The sequence below is a fragment of the Rhinatrema bivittatum genome, chromosome 3 (assembly GCF_901001135.1).
Source record: "Rhinatrema bivittatum chromosome 3, aRhiBiv1.1, whole genome shotgun sequence".
NCBI lineage: Eukaryota > Metazoa > Chordata > Amphibia > Gymnophiona > Rhinatrematidae > Rhinatrema > Rhinatrema bivittatum.
Window position 1 is genome coordinate 179,435,608 of NC_042617.1, and position 15,197 is coordinate 179,450,804.

The window sequence follows — 15,197 nt, forward strand, 5'->3', positions numbered from 1 at the left end:
TTCCAGAACCTCCCTCCCACATTTTCCTATGTTGTTGGTGCCCACATGTACCAAGACAGCCGGCTCCTCCCCAGCACTGTCTAAAATCCTATCTAGGTGACACGTGGGGGCTGTCACCTTCGCACCAGGTAGGCATGTGTTACCAGGCGATCCTCACGCCCACCAGCCACCCAGCTGTCTACATTCCTAATAATCGAATGGTACACACTTTCACAATTGTTATAACCACAATATGGTTATCACATTCACGAGTGATAACCATATTGTCTTCATCTTTTCACTTATGTATCTGATGAAAGCCTTATCCTCTGCCTTTTCTAATTAGTTTTGTATCTGAAGAAATTCTTGAAAGAATATCGTATGTCTTTAATTGTAGTACTCATTAACAGGCTGATGTATTAACTTGCAAAACTTTTTTACAAAATGCCCATAAAAGCATTAAAAAAAAAAATCAAGTGTGGGTATTTTGAGCAAACTTTTTCACAACTTTTTTTCAAAATCCATTAAAAAAAAAAAGTGTCCATGTTTGCTTTGCAGGAATAAACGTTTGCACATAGTTTGCTACACACGACAGTTTATTCAGCTTGACTAATGAGCAGTTGTGATGCAAAGCACCTTATTACTGGGCAATTTTGCGAACATGGACATGCAAAAAAGGCTTCACAGGCCCATTTTCACCATAAAAAAAGAAAAACTACATCTCAACAAGATTTAATTATTTTTACTTGCGGGCACAAGAAGTGGCCATTTGTGTGAAGTGCTGTGGGGATTTATAGGGCCCTCAAGCTCATGTAAGGTATTCTCCCCTTGCCTCCCCCCCACCCCAAGTGTATGTAACATTTGGTGGTCTAGTGGCCCTCCAACCCTACCCTTTCACAGGCTTTAAATATGTGACCCCTTTTTGAAATCCTGCCCCTATTGTTCTACCGAAATCAATCAAAATCTTAATTTGGGGTTACCCCTCCATATCCCACCCTCCCCATACCCGTAAAAGCTTGTCCTAGTAAAGGGAATAGTGTTCTAGGGGCAGGAATGATCCCTATTTGCTCCAGTCCTGTCCAATCCAGGTTCCAAAATGGTGCCAGCTGACCTCAGGAACTCCTTTGACACTCATGCCTTTTAAATCCCTATGGCGGTTCATTTGAATAACCACTTTCTGGGCTAGATTTTCTTGTTGCTATGGCTAGAAACATAAGCAAAATGTCTCATGCTATTTTGGTAAGGATATTAATGATCTCCAAACTCATTAGTATCCATTCAAAATTATGCACAAGTGGCCACTAAGCTGTGGTAAATACTGTGTACATCAGCCTCTAAGTTAGATTTAGACATTCTACATAAGTGCATATCGCACCTCAGGTCTTTTTTTTTTTTTTTTTTTAGAAATTTTAAATTGTCAAATAAGTTTGATATCTTTGGGCTTTTCTGCTTGTAAAAATGTTATGTTCTACTCAGTGTTTAATTGCATCCTTTGATTTTTTTTTTTCATCACTTTCATGCTTTATTCTTATGCATCCTTTATGTAGTAAGAACTTCTGTCAATTAAAACTTATGTACAAATTAAGGACTGAATTTTCCAAAGCATTTACATATACAAAACCCAGTTTTGTGCATATAAAATCGACTTTTGAAAATTGTTTTGGGGTTTCTATGTATAAACGTATACACAGAATGGATTCTGCACATTCTTGTATGTGTACTACAAAGAAGTGTTTCAGGAAGGAGGGTGGGAGTGGAGTTGAGGTAGGGGGCATGTAAATGTACACATACACATTTATACTCGCTCCCTGAATGTGTGCACATATGCCCCACAGAGGTACGTACATACCTGCTAATTTTCAAAGTGGACTTTCATGCATAAGTTCTCTCTGAAGATTTGAGCTAAAATATCCACACACTTTCTACTTGCAGACTATAGCCCTGCGCGGACTGTTATAAAATTCAGTTTTAGTGCAGCTCTTTTTTTCTAATTGAAAAAATAGGTGATGGTAAGAAATCATCACACAAATCAAAAAATGCCTTCACCATATGCTGTTTAATGTATTGTAACTAAAGAAATTACAATAAATTAAACAGCATATGGTGAAGGCATTTTTTAATTTGTGTGATTATCTTGGACTTCACCTGCCTGCACTATTTTGGGAAGAAATGCATACCACAACTCATAGAATTTGTTTTCAAACAAAAATTGTGTATCTAAATGTTGTATTCATTAAAATTAACATGAAAAACACTATTTTATACACAGAGAAATCTCAGCCTCTCCCTGACCTAGATCCTGGAGCTGAAACTTTCAGTGGTAGAGTACTTCAAATTGCATTTTTTATTAATCTGTTATTTTCCCCTGTTTCAAATTTTTAAATTTGACTTTACTAGTATTGTACAGTGCTGAATTGACAGTCTGAATTTAAACCAATTCTTTATGAAATTTTAATTTGTTTTACATGCTTAATACCTACTTTTTCAGTTATTTTGGAATAAATTTGTTAGAAACCATTATATATATTTTTATAAACCTCTGTAAACGTTTTTAGGGTCAGTTCATTAAAAGTTCTTACAATCAAGTTTGTTTTGTACATTTCTTGCCTGCTTTCTGAAAATAAAAATATATTATTCTATTGTTAACATGGTTTGCACTAACTTACTAAAACAAACAAAAAAAAAAAGCCCCCCTTTTCCAGAGTCAGCTCGGGATTTGGTTCTGCAAAGTGAGTTGTCATTTTTTTAGAATCTGTAGCATCTTTACATATGTCTTTGCTTACTAACTCAGAGCAGCATAGCACAATAGTTCCTCTGCAGTCCTGTAAGTATTTTCCATGCCAGGCAGCTCTGAGTTGGTAAGTTAGCCATGCAATTGGCAGCTATGGGGAAACACTGATTATGATGGCAGCAGCAGCTAAAAAATAGAAGCAATCACAAGATCACAGAAAACACCAACAATTGCAGGGAAGATGCGAGGCAGAACGCAATAATATAAACTGCTTGGGAGGGGGAATAGCACCCGGTTGGGAAAACTGGCTACTCTGCCTATAAGAGTTGAGTGCATTTCCAAAATGAGAATAAAAGAGCTGGTTTCCAAAACCAGACTCCACTGTATGGTCTGATTTGAGACATTATATGGAAAGGCATTTAGAGCAGAAAAAATCAATTCACCAGTCACACACAAGCTGCTACTATGCCATTTGCTGAACATGCTTCTTGTCAAAACTTTTATTGACTTTGAGATGGGGGGGGGGCAAGAAAGCATTCAAAATATGAGCTAGTTTATGATTTCATCCAAGAGGCTAAAACTAGTAATAAAACTTTAATATATCTGTAGCAGGAAGCCTGTAAGGACAGTTGGACTATTAGATGATCAAGGCTTTAAAGGGGCACTTAGTACATAATGGAATGACTAAGTGAATTCTTTGCTTTAGTGTTTACTGAAGATGATGTTGGGAAGAAATGGTATTTAATGGTGATGATTTGGAAGAACTGAATCTCATTGAACCTGGATGATGTAGTAGGGCAGATAGACAAAAAAGAGTAGCATATCTCATGGACCAGTTGGTGGTATACACACCAGAAAGAACTAAAAAGTGAAATTGAGATCTGTTACTAATATTTTGTAACCTATATTAAAATCATCTGTTGTACCTGAAGATTGAAGGGTGGCCAGTGATCTCTAAAGAAAAGCATTAGGGGGTGATCCGGGAAACTATAGACTGGTAAGCCTGACTTCATTGTTGGGAAAAATCATAGAAACTATTCTAAAGAATAAAATCACAGAACATATAGAAATGTATGATGTAATGGGACACAACCAGCATGAATATACACAAGGTAAGTCTTGCCTCACCAATCTGCTACATGGTTTTTTTTAAGGTGTTAATAAACTTGTGGATAATGGTGAACCAGTAGATATAGTGTATTTGGATTTTCAGAAGGCATTTGGCAAAGTCTCCCATGAGAGACTCCTGAAAAAAACCAAAAAGTCATGGGATAGGAGACTGTCTTATTGTAGATTGCAAACTGGTTAAAAGATAGGAAATAGAGAGTAGGAATAAATGGTAAATTTTCTCAGTGGAAAAAGGCTAACAGTGGAGTATCTCAGGGATATGTACTTTTTAAATATATTTATAAATGATCTGGGAAATGGAATGATGAATGAGGGGATTAAGTTTGCAGGTGACACAAAATTATTCTGAATAGTGAATTCACAAGCAGATTATGAGAAATTACAGGAAGACTTTGCGAGACTGAGAGATTGGGCAACCAAATAGTAGATGAAATTTAATGTGAACAAGTGCAAAGTGATGCATTAGGGAAAAGTAACCCACACTGTAGTTAATGATGTTAGGTTCCATAGTAGAAGTTACCACCCAGAAAAAGGATCTAGCATCATTATGGACAATACTTTGAAATACTCTACTCACTGTGTGGTAGGGTCAAAAAAGCAAACAGTGTTAGGAATTATTAGGAAAAGAATGAAGAATAAAATGGAGAATGTCATCATATCTCTATATTGCACCATGGTGAGACCACACCTAGAATACAGTGTGCAGTTCTGGTCACCACATTTCAAAAAAGTTATAGCTGAACTGGAAAAGGTACAGAGAAGGGAGTCCAAAATGATGAAGGGGAGGAAACAGCACCCCCTACAAGGAAAGACTGAAGAAGTTAGGACTGTTTAGCTTATAGAGGAGACAGCCAAAGATGGATATGATAGAAGTCTATAAAATCATGCATGGAATAGATTAAGGTGCAATCTGTACAAGGAAATGTACTAAAAGCTTTTGTTATGCTTTGCCAGGCAGGATTTATAAATGTACAAAACAATAACCCCAATAGTCATTTGATCCACAAAGTTCTCTAACAAACTTTAGTATCACCACAGTAGAAATGCTTGATGCTTTGATTTGAAATACACAGATCATGATGCACTAAGTTGTTCTCCCATAGACACAGAACCGGAGAAAAGTCTCAGTGAATCAAGGCTATAGAGGACAATTTTCAAATTCTAAATTAGCTGTCTGAAAACTGACTTCCCCCAGTATGGTTAAAAGTATGCATTTTCTGCATTTTGAGGAGGCATTCCTTGGGTAGAGGGGGGACAGTATTTGGATGGGATGAGAAAACAATATACACAGGTTGTATTTTCAGCTCTATTTGCTTAGGGGTAAATTTTCAACGCGGCGCACAGGCATCCATGTGTGCGTGCACATGCACACCCAATTTTATACTGGTGCGTGCAAAGGGGTGGGGATTTTGCAATACACGCGTGGCAACGCACTCAGGCCTTTGCCCAGTTCCCTAACCTTCTACCAATTAAGGGAGCTAACAAAATCAGCAGCACAGTAATAATGGGTGATTTCAGTTATCCCAATATTGACTGGGTCAATATTACATTAGGACATTTTAGAGAAATAAAGTTCTTAGATGATGCAACTGGTACAAAAACCAACAAGAAGGGAAACTTTTAGACCTAGTCCTTAGTGGAACACAGAATTTGATGTGAAAGATGACAGTGTTGGAGCCACTTGGTAATAGTGATCACAATGTTATCAAATTTGGCATAACTGGAGAGAGCGTAAAAAAGAAATCTACGACGACAGCATTTAACTTTCCATACGGTGACTATGAATAAATGAGGAAAATGGTTAGGAAAAATCTGAAGGAGCAACTGCAAAGGTTAAGAGTTTAGCTCAGGCATGGATGTTGTTTAAAAATACCATCTTGGAAGTCCAGACCAGATGTATTCCATGCATTAGAAAAGGTGGAAGGAAGGCTAAATGACTACCAGCATGGTTGAAAGGTGTGAGGTAAGAGAGGTTATAATATCTAAAAGATCATTTTCCAAGAAATGGAAAAGGGATCCAAATGAAGAGAACAGGAAACAGCATAAGCACTGGCAAGTCAGATGCAAAGCACTGATAAGGAAGGCAAAGAGAGAATTTGAAAAGAAGCTTGCCATGGAAGCAAAAGATCATAATAAAACCTTTTTCATATATATTTGAGGTAAAATGACTGCAAGGGAGTCAGTTGGACCATTAGATGGTCAAGGGGTAAAAGGGACACTTGGGGATGACAAACCATAGCCGAGAGACTAAATGAATTCTTTGCTTCACTGAGGAAGATGTAAGAGTGAGACCCATGCCAGAAATGATATTCAGAGGTGATGAATCAGAATAACTGAAACACATCTCAGTGAAGCTGGAGGTTTAAAAAGGTTTGGATAAGTTCCTGGAGGAAAAGTCCATTAACCTTTATTAAGGTAGAGTTGCAGAAATCCACTGCTTATTCTTGAGATAAGCAGCATGGAATCTCTCTACGCCTGGGATCCTGCCAGGTACTTGTGACCTAGATTGGCCACTGTTGGAAACAGGATACTGGGATTGAAAGACCTTTGGTCTGACTCAGTATGGCAGGTCTTATGTTCTTATAAAATAAATACAGGAGATCTCTGAGAAGGTGATAAGAATTGTAATACTGAATTAATTGAGTGGATGGGCAGATAGGCCATATGGTCTTTTTCTCCCATAACGTTTTTATGTTTCCATACTGTGGTCCTCCCTGAATCTTGATTAAAAAGAATTCTAAACCTTCAGTGCTATCCAGAAAAGTCTGGAGTTTAGCGGCCACTACTATTTCAGTTTAGCTGAAATAAGGAGTGGCATCTTTACTGTAGTAAAAGATAGGGATATGCATTCGTTTGAAACAAAAGTATAAAACATTACCAATAAGCTTGTTTTCGTTTAGTTTCAAATGAGCCAAAAAATAAAAAACTCCAAAAATCTAAAAAAAAAAAAAAAAAAAAATGAAATGAAGATGAAAACATATTAGTGTGCACATCCCTAGTAAAGGATATTAGTACATGTAGTTTGTTGAGGAAACTGTTGGAAACAGGATGCTGGGCTTGATGGACCCTTGGTCTGACCCAGTATGGCAACTTCTTATGTTCTTAAATAAAGGACAGTTTTCAAAGGGTTGAATATTTTTCTCTATGATTGCATCCCAAAACTGTAGAAGTATTAAAAATGTCCTGTAATGTAATTATGAGGTAACTGAGGTCTATATTCAATAACTCATTGAGCAGGTAAGTTATCCAGATACTTAACCCAGATAATTTAATTCAAATATTCAGCGGAATTTATCCAGATAAGTATTTTGCTGAATTTCTGGGTACAGTTATCTAGGTAAAGTATTCAGGATAACTTTAGGCCAGCTATTTATACAGACAGACTTTTATGCACAAACATAGCCTGGTAGTGCTCATTATAGCACTATCCGAATAAACATTTTAGCCTGCCCCCACCACACCTCCAGCCTTACTCCCTTTTTGTCTGGTAACTTTGTATAAAAGGGGGGCTATCCATGTAAAGGACCAGATTTATACAGGTAAAAGTGGAGTTTGCTCACATAAACTTTTTAATATGGACCACTCTAATCCATATTTAAAAGGCCGGTGAGTGGCAAAGTTAACTGGATATTTTCATCTAGTTAACTTTACCCGGATATTGAGCAGCACTTATCTGAGTAAAACTGCCGCTGAATATACCTGATTAAAGTTGTCCAGCTAAGTTTAGGACATGTATTTATGCCCAACAGACAGTGTAGTTTGGCTAAAGTATAATCGTGCTCCTGGAACGCCTCCAGCTCCACCTCATTTTGTGTGGGGAAAAGTTTGCCTGGAAAAAATTTTTCCCATTCAGCAGGGGGATACTTAGGTAGACAAATCTTTTTAATATTTACCTCTGTGAGTTAACATAGTAAAGTGCAACTGAAATAGAGAAATGCTGCAAAGTAATCATATAAGTATATAAACAAGGAGTTTCTACTTGTAGATTTAATTTTGGTATGTCTTCTCAAACATACATGTAGATTTCCTTTAACTGTGCTATGAGCAAAGTTTCCTTTTAAATATTAGCCATCTCATGTGTGCCATGGGTACTCCTTGTGCATTGCTTTTTGGCCCCATCCCCATCCCTTTGCAACGTGGGCCACTTTTACTTGCTAAGGGGGAGGGAATTTTCTAGCTGTTCATCTTACCCAGATAACAGCTTAATAACCAGGTAAAATCATTTGAAAATTGTTCTCATAATATAAATGTTTTCAATCAGAAAATTCAGCAACCTATACAAAAGTGCAGTCAAGTAGCTTATTTTTATGGACTGACCCTCTACTGTATTTGAGTTGTATAGATTTGGCTTTTCAAGAGGAATTTGAACCAGATTTTCTATGCAGCACTGTATAAATAGTATCTTCTTCCACATTTAATACAGTTTCATTTGTTCTTTTTTTACCCACAACTAGAGTGCTTTTGTTTAGGTGTGGTATGTGAACATTCCTATGAGATAATTTGCTTTGTGGTTGATGTTGAGAAGTTGCGGTGCGTGTCTGCTGTTCTGTTTTAAGTCATAAGCATTGTAAGTATTTTTCAAAATGTGTTCTAATAATTTGTACCTCTTTTTATATGTTGGGCATGTTCATAGTAAATTCAAGATGGAGGCGCTTCCCCCCAGATTATGCTTCCACGTCAGAAGATGAATTTGGGTCTAATCGGAACTCCCCTAAACATGCTCGTCTACGTACTTCTCCAGCTTTAAAAAACCCAAGACAGCAGAACACTGGGACCAGCCCTGGGATAACAGCTACAGCATCACCACCAGCAGCAACAACTGGCTTTACGCTGAAACAAAGAATAAAAGAACAAGAAGATTATATTCGAGACTGGACAGCTCATCGCGCAGAAATAGCCAGGTAGGTATTTTACTCATTCTGAGAAGAGGATGAGAAATGATAGTTGTTTTTAAACCAGCAATACTTAACTAGATTGCTCAAAATGTCATCATACGAGTTTCCTTGCTCAGTTGCTGCTTCTTTGGGTCTTATTTCTGTCTACTTTCGTGTCCTAATACATATTATTTATTTTGTTTTTACATTAGAATAAAAGCTGTATACACCTTTTATTGTGACTTATTTTGAACCATACACACAAATAGAACTTGGAGAAAAAAATGAATTAATGTAACTACTGTAAAGTATACCAACAAAACCAAACATCTATCAAGTATATAAAATGCGTGGGCAAATGTAATAACTATTTTCTTTTCTTTATTTAAAAGTATTTATTGCCCGCGCCCTCCAGTGTTCGGGGTGAGTTACAAAGTACATTCATGATTAAATAGACATACAAAAAAAATAATAAAATAACATAAAAGAATAAAGTGATCTTTACATTAAATAACAGAAATAAACAAGTTAGATAAAAGTCAATAGGAAAGAAAGATGGGAAAATATAGGTGAGGATTAATAGGGTTGTGTCTCATACAGCTCTGGAAAGGTTTGTTTAAAAGGTGGTATTTTAATGCTTTTTTAAAAATCCTTATTGTTGCTTAAAAGCTGAGAGTGGAGGGCAATGTGTTCCATAGGATTTGGCCTGTGATAGAAAAGGCAGGTTCCTGTCTCATGACTAATTTGGGGGATGGAACCTGGAGGAAGAGTTGATTTTTTGGCCTGAGATTTTGGCAAGGAATATAAAGATGAAAAGTTGCAGTTAACCATGAATTATTGTAGTTGTGGATAAGATTATGTATTATAGTCAGGGTTTTATATTGGATTTGCTATTTAATTGGTAATCAATGTAGGTAAAAGAGAACTGGAGAAATATCATCATGTAATCTTCTGTTGGATAGTAGATGGGCTGCTGCATTTTGTAATAGCTGGAGTGGACATAGTACTGATTGAGGTAAACCTAGTTAAAGAGAGTTATAGTAATCTATTCCTGTGAGTATCAAGGACTGAAGTACTATACGGAAGAAATAGGATCGAGTAACTGCTTAATATGGTTGAGCAGTTGAAGTTTGTAGAATGAGGCTTTAACAATGGATTTAATATGAATTGACACATTCAATTTGGGGTCTAGTATAATGCCAAGATTTCGAACCTGTTTAGAAATGTTGATAGATCATTGTTATTGTGGATAAGATTATGTATTATAGGCAGGTTTTGTTTACTTGATGTGGATGTGGTTTTTTTGGGGGGTTTTTTTTTGGGGGGGGGTTCTTTTGCTATAGTCAAGCTCCTGTTTTTAAGAATCTCTATCAGTAAGTCAAAGTTTGTGCTGTATTCATGTTTACATGTGTCTGTGCAGTGCTCACAGATGATTCTGATGATGGTCAACACAGCAGCAAACAAATTAGAGGTTATTAGTTTTAACTGGCAGTGTGTCCTCGGGAATGAAAGCAAAATCAGAATGCAATAGAGTTTTAGGATTTTGTTTGCTTTAAGTGCTAACTAGATTATTTAGGAGAACATTTGCTAGTACTTTTGATTTAAAATAGTGTAGTAGTTTGATTTTTGCAGTGATTTTTACACTGAATCTTATCTGTCAAGCAGCTGAAGAATGGTCCAACGCTTGGCAACTAAGATTCATTGCAGAACGGTGTAGTCATGCATTTGAGATTCAGGAATCCAAGACAGCAATATATAGTAGGGGTGGAATACTGACACGCGCCAAACAAGTGAGATCTTGGGCTGTATCTGAGGATCTCACAGTTGCGGATCAGTACTCTGTGCATGCCATTTGTTAGACCATATCTGGAGTATTATGTCCAGGTCTGGATGCTGTTCCCAGACCTGGACATATACTGGTTATTTACCCTTTCAGATAGTACTAGGAGTAGGGGACATGCCAAGAAGCTAGCAGGTATCAGATTTAAAACCAGTTGGAAAAAGTATGATTTTACTCAGCGCAAAATTAAGCTGTGGAATTTGTTTCAGGAAGATGTGGTCAAGGCATCCAGTATAGCTGGGTTTAAAGAGGGTTTGGACATATTCCTGGAGGAAAAGTTTATAAACAATTATTATCCAGGCAAACTCAAGGAAACCCATTGTTTATCCTGGGAATAAGCAACAAAAAACTGGCTTTGGGATTGTTTAAAGAAAAAATTACCAAAGGAACAGCAGCATGCATTACAACAGGCAGTTCGTTTTAGTTACCTCTTTATTATATGCACAGGAAGCCAGTAAAGTACAGACTTCAAAATGACATGGTGTGTGCAGGTTTTTAAATACTATTTCTTTGCAATAGCAAGCAATTAATTAGTGAAGATATGCATATTTCTAATCTTCTCTGGGAAAGCTACAATAGCCTTGAAATGTTTTATGAGAAATTAGATTTACAGTCTTTCTTTACTTACACGTCAGCCATGATCGCTGCATTTCTGTAGCTTATTGCTCCTGCTACATCTCGGGCCCCATAGTTTGCAAAAGTTAAATCAACAATATATTGACCTCTTTATTAAAAAGAATCAGACCATTTTAATCATTTCAGGTTCTGCCAGATACTTTCTAATGACCTGGATTGGCCTCTATCCGAGACAGAATGCTGGGCTCAATGGATTGTCGGTCTCACCCAGCATGGCACATATTGGGGCGGATTTTCAGAGCCCTGCTCGCGTAAATCCACCCAAAAGCGGGCGGATTTACGCGAGCAGGGCCCTGCACGCCGGGAAGCCTATTTTACATATGCCTCCCGGCGCGCGCAGAGCCCCGGGACTCGCGTAAGTCCAGGGGTTTTCGGAGGGGGCGTGTCGGGGGGGCGGGCCCGAACTGCGCGGCGTTTTCGGGGCGTGTCGGGAGCGTTCCGGGGGCGGGCCCGGGGGCGTGGCTACGGCCCGGGGCAGCCCGGGGGCGTGGCCGTGCCCTCCGGACCCGCCCCCAGGTCGCGTCCCGGCGAGCAGGAGGCCCGCTGACGCGCGGGGATTTACGCCTCCCTCCGGGAGGCGTAAATCCCCCGACAAAGGTAAGGGGGGGTTTAGACAGGGCCGGGCGGGTGGGTAAGGGAGGGGAAGGTGAGGGGAGGGCAAAGGAAAGTTCCCTCCGAGGCCGCTCCGATTTCGGAGCAGCCTTGGAGGGAACGGGGGTAGGCTGCGCGGCTCGGCGCGCGCCGGCTATACGAAATCGATAGCCTTGCGCGCGCCGATCCAGGATTTTAGCGGATACGCACGGCTCCGCGCGTATCTACTAAAATCCAGCGTACTTTTGTTTGCGCCTGGAGCGCAAACAAAAGTAGGCTATTCGCGCTCGTTTTAAAATCCGCCCCATTATGTTTTTACAATATAGACAGAATAGAGGCAGTTCAAAGAGTAAACTGGTGCAGCGTCTACACCGAAAGCTTTATGATCTAAGGATCTAAGTCTGTATTTCCTAGAGGAGAGGGGAAAGAGGGGGGAATATGATACTTTCAGATACCTCCGAGGTATAAAAGTACAAGAAGCAAGCGTTGTTAGGGGAAATAAGTTATAGAACAAGACTCAAGGGGGTTAGACACAGGAGTAATATTAGGAACTCTTTCTTCACAGAGAATGATAGAGACAGAGTAACAAAATTCAAAAACATGGAATAAGCACCAGACAGTCGTTAGCTACAGAGAATTAAAGGGGATGCCTGATACCAACTAGAGTCTAAGACATTATAATAGAAAGGAATTTGGCGCATGCTAGATAGACCTTTGGTCCTTATCTGCAGTCATAGTTTATTTATTTATTTATTTTATTTAACTTCTTTTACTATACCGATACTCAAGACCAGGTCTTATCGTACCGGTTTACAATGGAACAGGGGGAAACTAATTTAACATCTAGGTAGAAGGTAAAAGTTACATTAAACAGGGAGCGTAGAAAACATGGGAGATGGAAGTCAGGACAGATTTTAAAACTATAACAACTGGAGAGTGTTCATTTCTCTGTTTTGTTCCTTGAAACAGCAGGAATTCAATCTACCCCATGGAATTCCTTGTTGCTTTCATTCAATTCTTGGCAATGAATTGTAAACAGGTTTGCTTCCAGAAACTTGGAGGGCTACGATGGACGTTTGCAGTAATATTTTTTCTGATGCAGTTACAGTAATTTTTAATCAGCATATGAGACTTTATTTTTTGGAAATGGTGACTTAAAAAAAAAAAAAAACCTTGAAAAAATATGTTGATATTCAAAAGAGCATGTTCATCTGAATTTGAGAATGAAGTGAATAAATTAATGTACCAGGAGCTGTCAGCTCTATGGCACCTAATAATCAGCCCAGTGGGCCGCTTTTTTGGGTTCAAGTAGGTGGAAATTTGGTCAACATCTTTTATTTAAGGTAGAGGATGAGAGGGATCACCACCTGATTGATTGACATGCTAGATTTTTTTCCTACTATTTCAAAGCCTGGTGAGTGGCAAAGTTATCCAGATAACTTTATCTGCATAACTTTGGCCAGATATGTTCAGTGGTTAAGTCCCACAAAATGTTCAGACCAAAGTTAGCTGTTTAATTTTAACAAGCTAAATTCCCCCTTGCCATACCACCGAGTATTGCCCTCCCTATTTTTAATGTAGTGGGACCTGGGCTTTTAATGATAATGCAGATATGCAATTCCTGCATATTAACGTTACATATATGGAGTTAAATTCATAGAGAGACATCACATGCCCAGTTCCTACATTTGGAATTAATTTACATGTACCTTATTAAAGAATATAAAGAAAGAGTGAGTCTGATTTTAAATCAGAATCAGTTCCTATGGTTTACATTTTGGAGCATTCTTGTATATAAATGAAAGGCACATTAGTTACCCTTAAAGTCTTTCTTTTTGTAATAAAAGGATTTTTAAAGCACTTCTGGATGATTTCTTTTTCCCTTTTCTATCAAAGAGAAAAGGGGATGATTGAGCAAGAAAACCATGCTACAAGCGGTGTTTATGGCAGGGCATCATTCATCATGAGATGATAGCACATCATTCTCAAGTATTGTTGTATCATCACCATTTCATTTCTAGCCAGTTCTTGTTTTGGTTCCTAAAGTGCTTGTCAGGTGCATGTTCACTTGTTTTCTGTGAAATAAAATATAATGTGTTTGGTTTTGCGCATGCAAACAAATAATACTTTTGTTCTTACTCCCAGGATCAGCCAGGATCTAGCCCTCATTGCTCGAGAAATTAATGATGTAACGGGCGAGATAGATTCAGTGACTTCATCGGGCACTGCTCCTAGTACCACAGTAAGCACTGCAGCCACCACCCCTGGCTCTGCCATAGACACTAGAGAAGAGGTAGGAGATCTTCATGAAGAAGTACCTAAGGTTCTTTCTTTTCTTTATTTCTTTTACTTTTAACTTATTTTAGTTAATTCTGCTCTGTTTGCATGAATTCTTGCATAGTGCATCTTTTCATACAACCAGTCCTTTTAATTTCTGTCTTTATTTAAATATAGATTTTTATGAACACTAATCTTTCACATAAAATGATGGTCAAGGCAGTTCAGCCATCTACATTTACTAGCAGTTTAGAAATGTTAAGGAAAGTGAGTAATTTATCTGTCTGTGACAGTATTCTCCACAATGGTACTATTCAGGTCTAAAGGGGAAAGAAGTGACTGAGAAAATAAAACAAACTTCTGCTAAACTTTAACAATTCACGTAACAAAAAGATAAATTATATAATCTAAAAATCGGAAACAATATATTAGTGCAAAACCTAATTAAAACGAATATAATGTACACATATGAAAAGACAAAAAAAATGTGAATTGGTTCACAAAGAATGTTAAAAAATTATATTAAAAAATAAGTCCCGATTCAAGCTCTTGTGGGATTACAGTATGAATTGAAAGATCTTTCTTTATTTTTCATCGATGAGCACACTGAATTAGCCTTTATATATGGGTGACAACATCCAACCTCACTGACCAGATTTGTTTCTCCTAGTAGTAGAGCTTTGAGCTCTACTATGAATAGTTGACCTCCCCGGAGAGTCAACTGCATAGCTAGAATTAGCTCAGATATAGAGTGAGGAGGCTCACTGGCAACACTAACATGGGAACTTCGCACATACTCAATGGAGCTCAAAACTCTACTAGCTAAGGGAGATGAGTCCATTGGGTGCTGCCAGTTGATGTCACCGACATGTAAAGGCTAATTCATCTTGTTGTCTACAGAAAACATTTATGGAAATCAAACTTATTTTTCTCTTAATAATAAAATATATCTCTACCTCTCTATTTGGGGAAGATAGTATGCAGAATTCAAGATCTCAAATCTTCAAATTTATGGCTACCTTGAATACAATGGGAAACCATAGATGCTTCAATTCTTTTCTGTTTAAGACAATTCTTATGTTCCAAATCTGTCTGTGAATATTGTCTTAGTTTTTCCTATGTAAAAGAAATCACAAGGATA

The 15,197-nt window shown here is 38.0% G+C and overlaps 1 protein-coding gene across 10 annotated transcripts in view; it reads left to right on the forward strand.

Moving 5' to 3' along the window:
* CEP170 (centrosomal protein 170) overlaps positions 1-15,197 on the forward strand; it is a 350,277-nt gene that overhangs the window by 230,992 nt on the left and 104,088 nt on the right. For 4 of the 10 annotated variants that reach the window (XM_029593969.1, XM_029593977.1, XM_029593971.1 and 1 more), the window contains 3 exons: positions 2,249-2,299; positions 8,472-8,739; positions 13,925-14,102. In XM_029593969.1, the coding sequence (XP_029449829.1) occupies positions 2,249-2,299; positions 8,472-8,739; positions 13,925-14,102 (497 nt within the window). The remainder of the gene's footprint in view (positions 1-2,248; positions 2,300-8,471; positions 8,740-13,924; positions 14,103-15,197) is intronic. The other 6 variants (XM_029593974.1, XM_029593979.1, XM_029593978.1 and 3 more) reach the window with 4 other exon arrangements.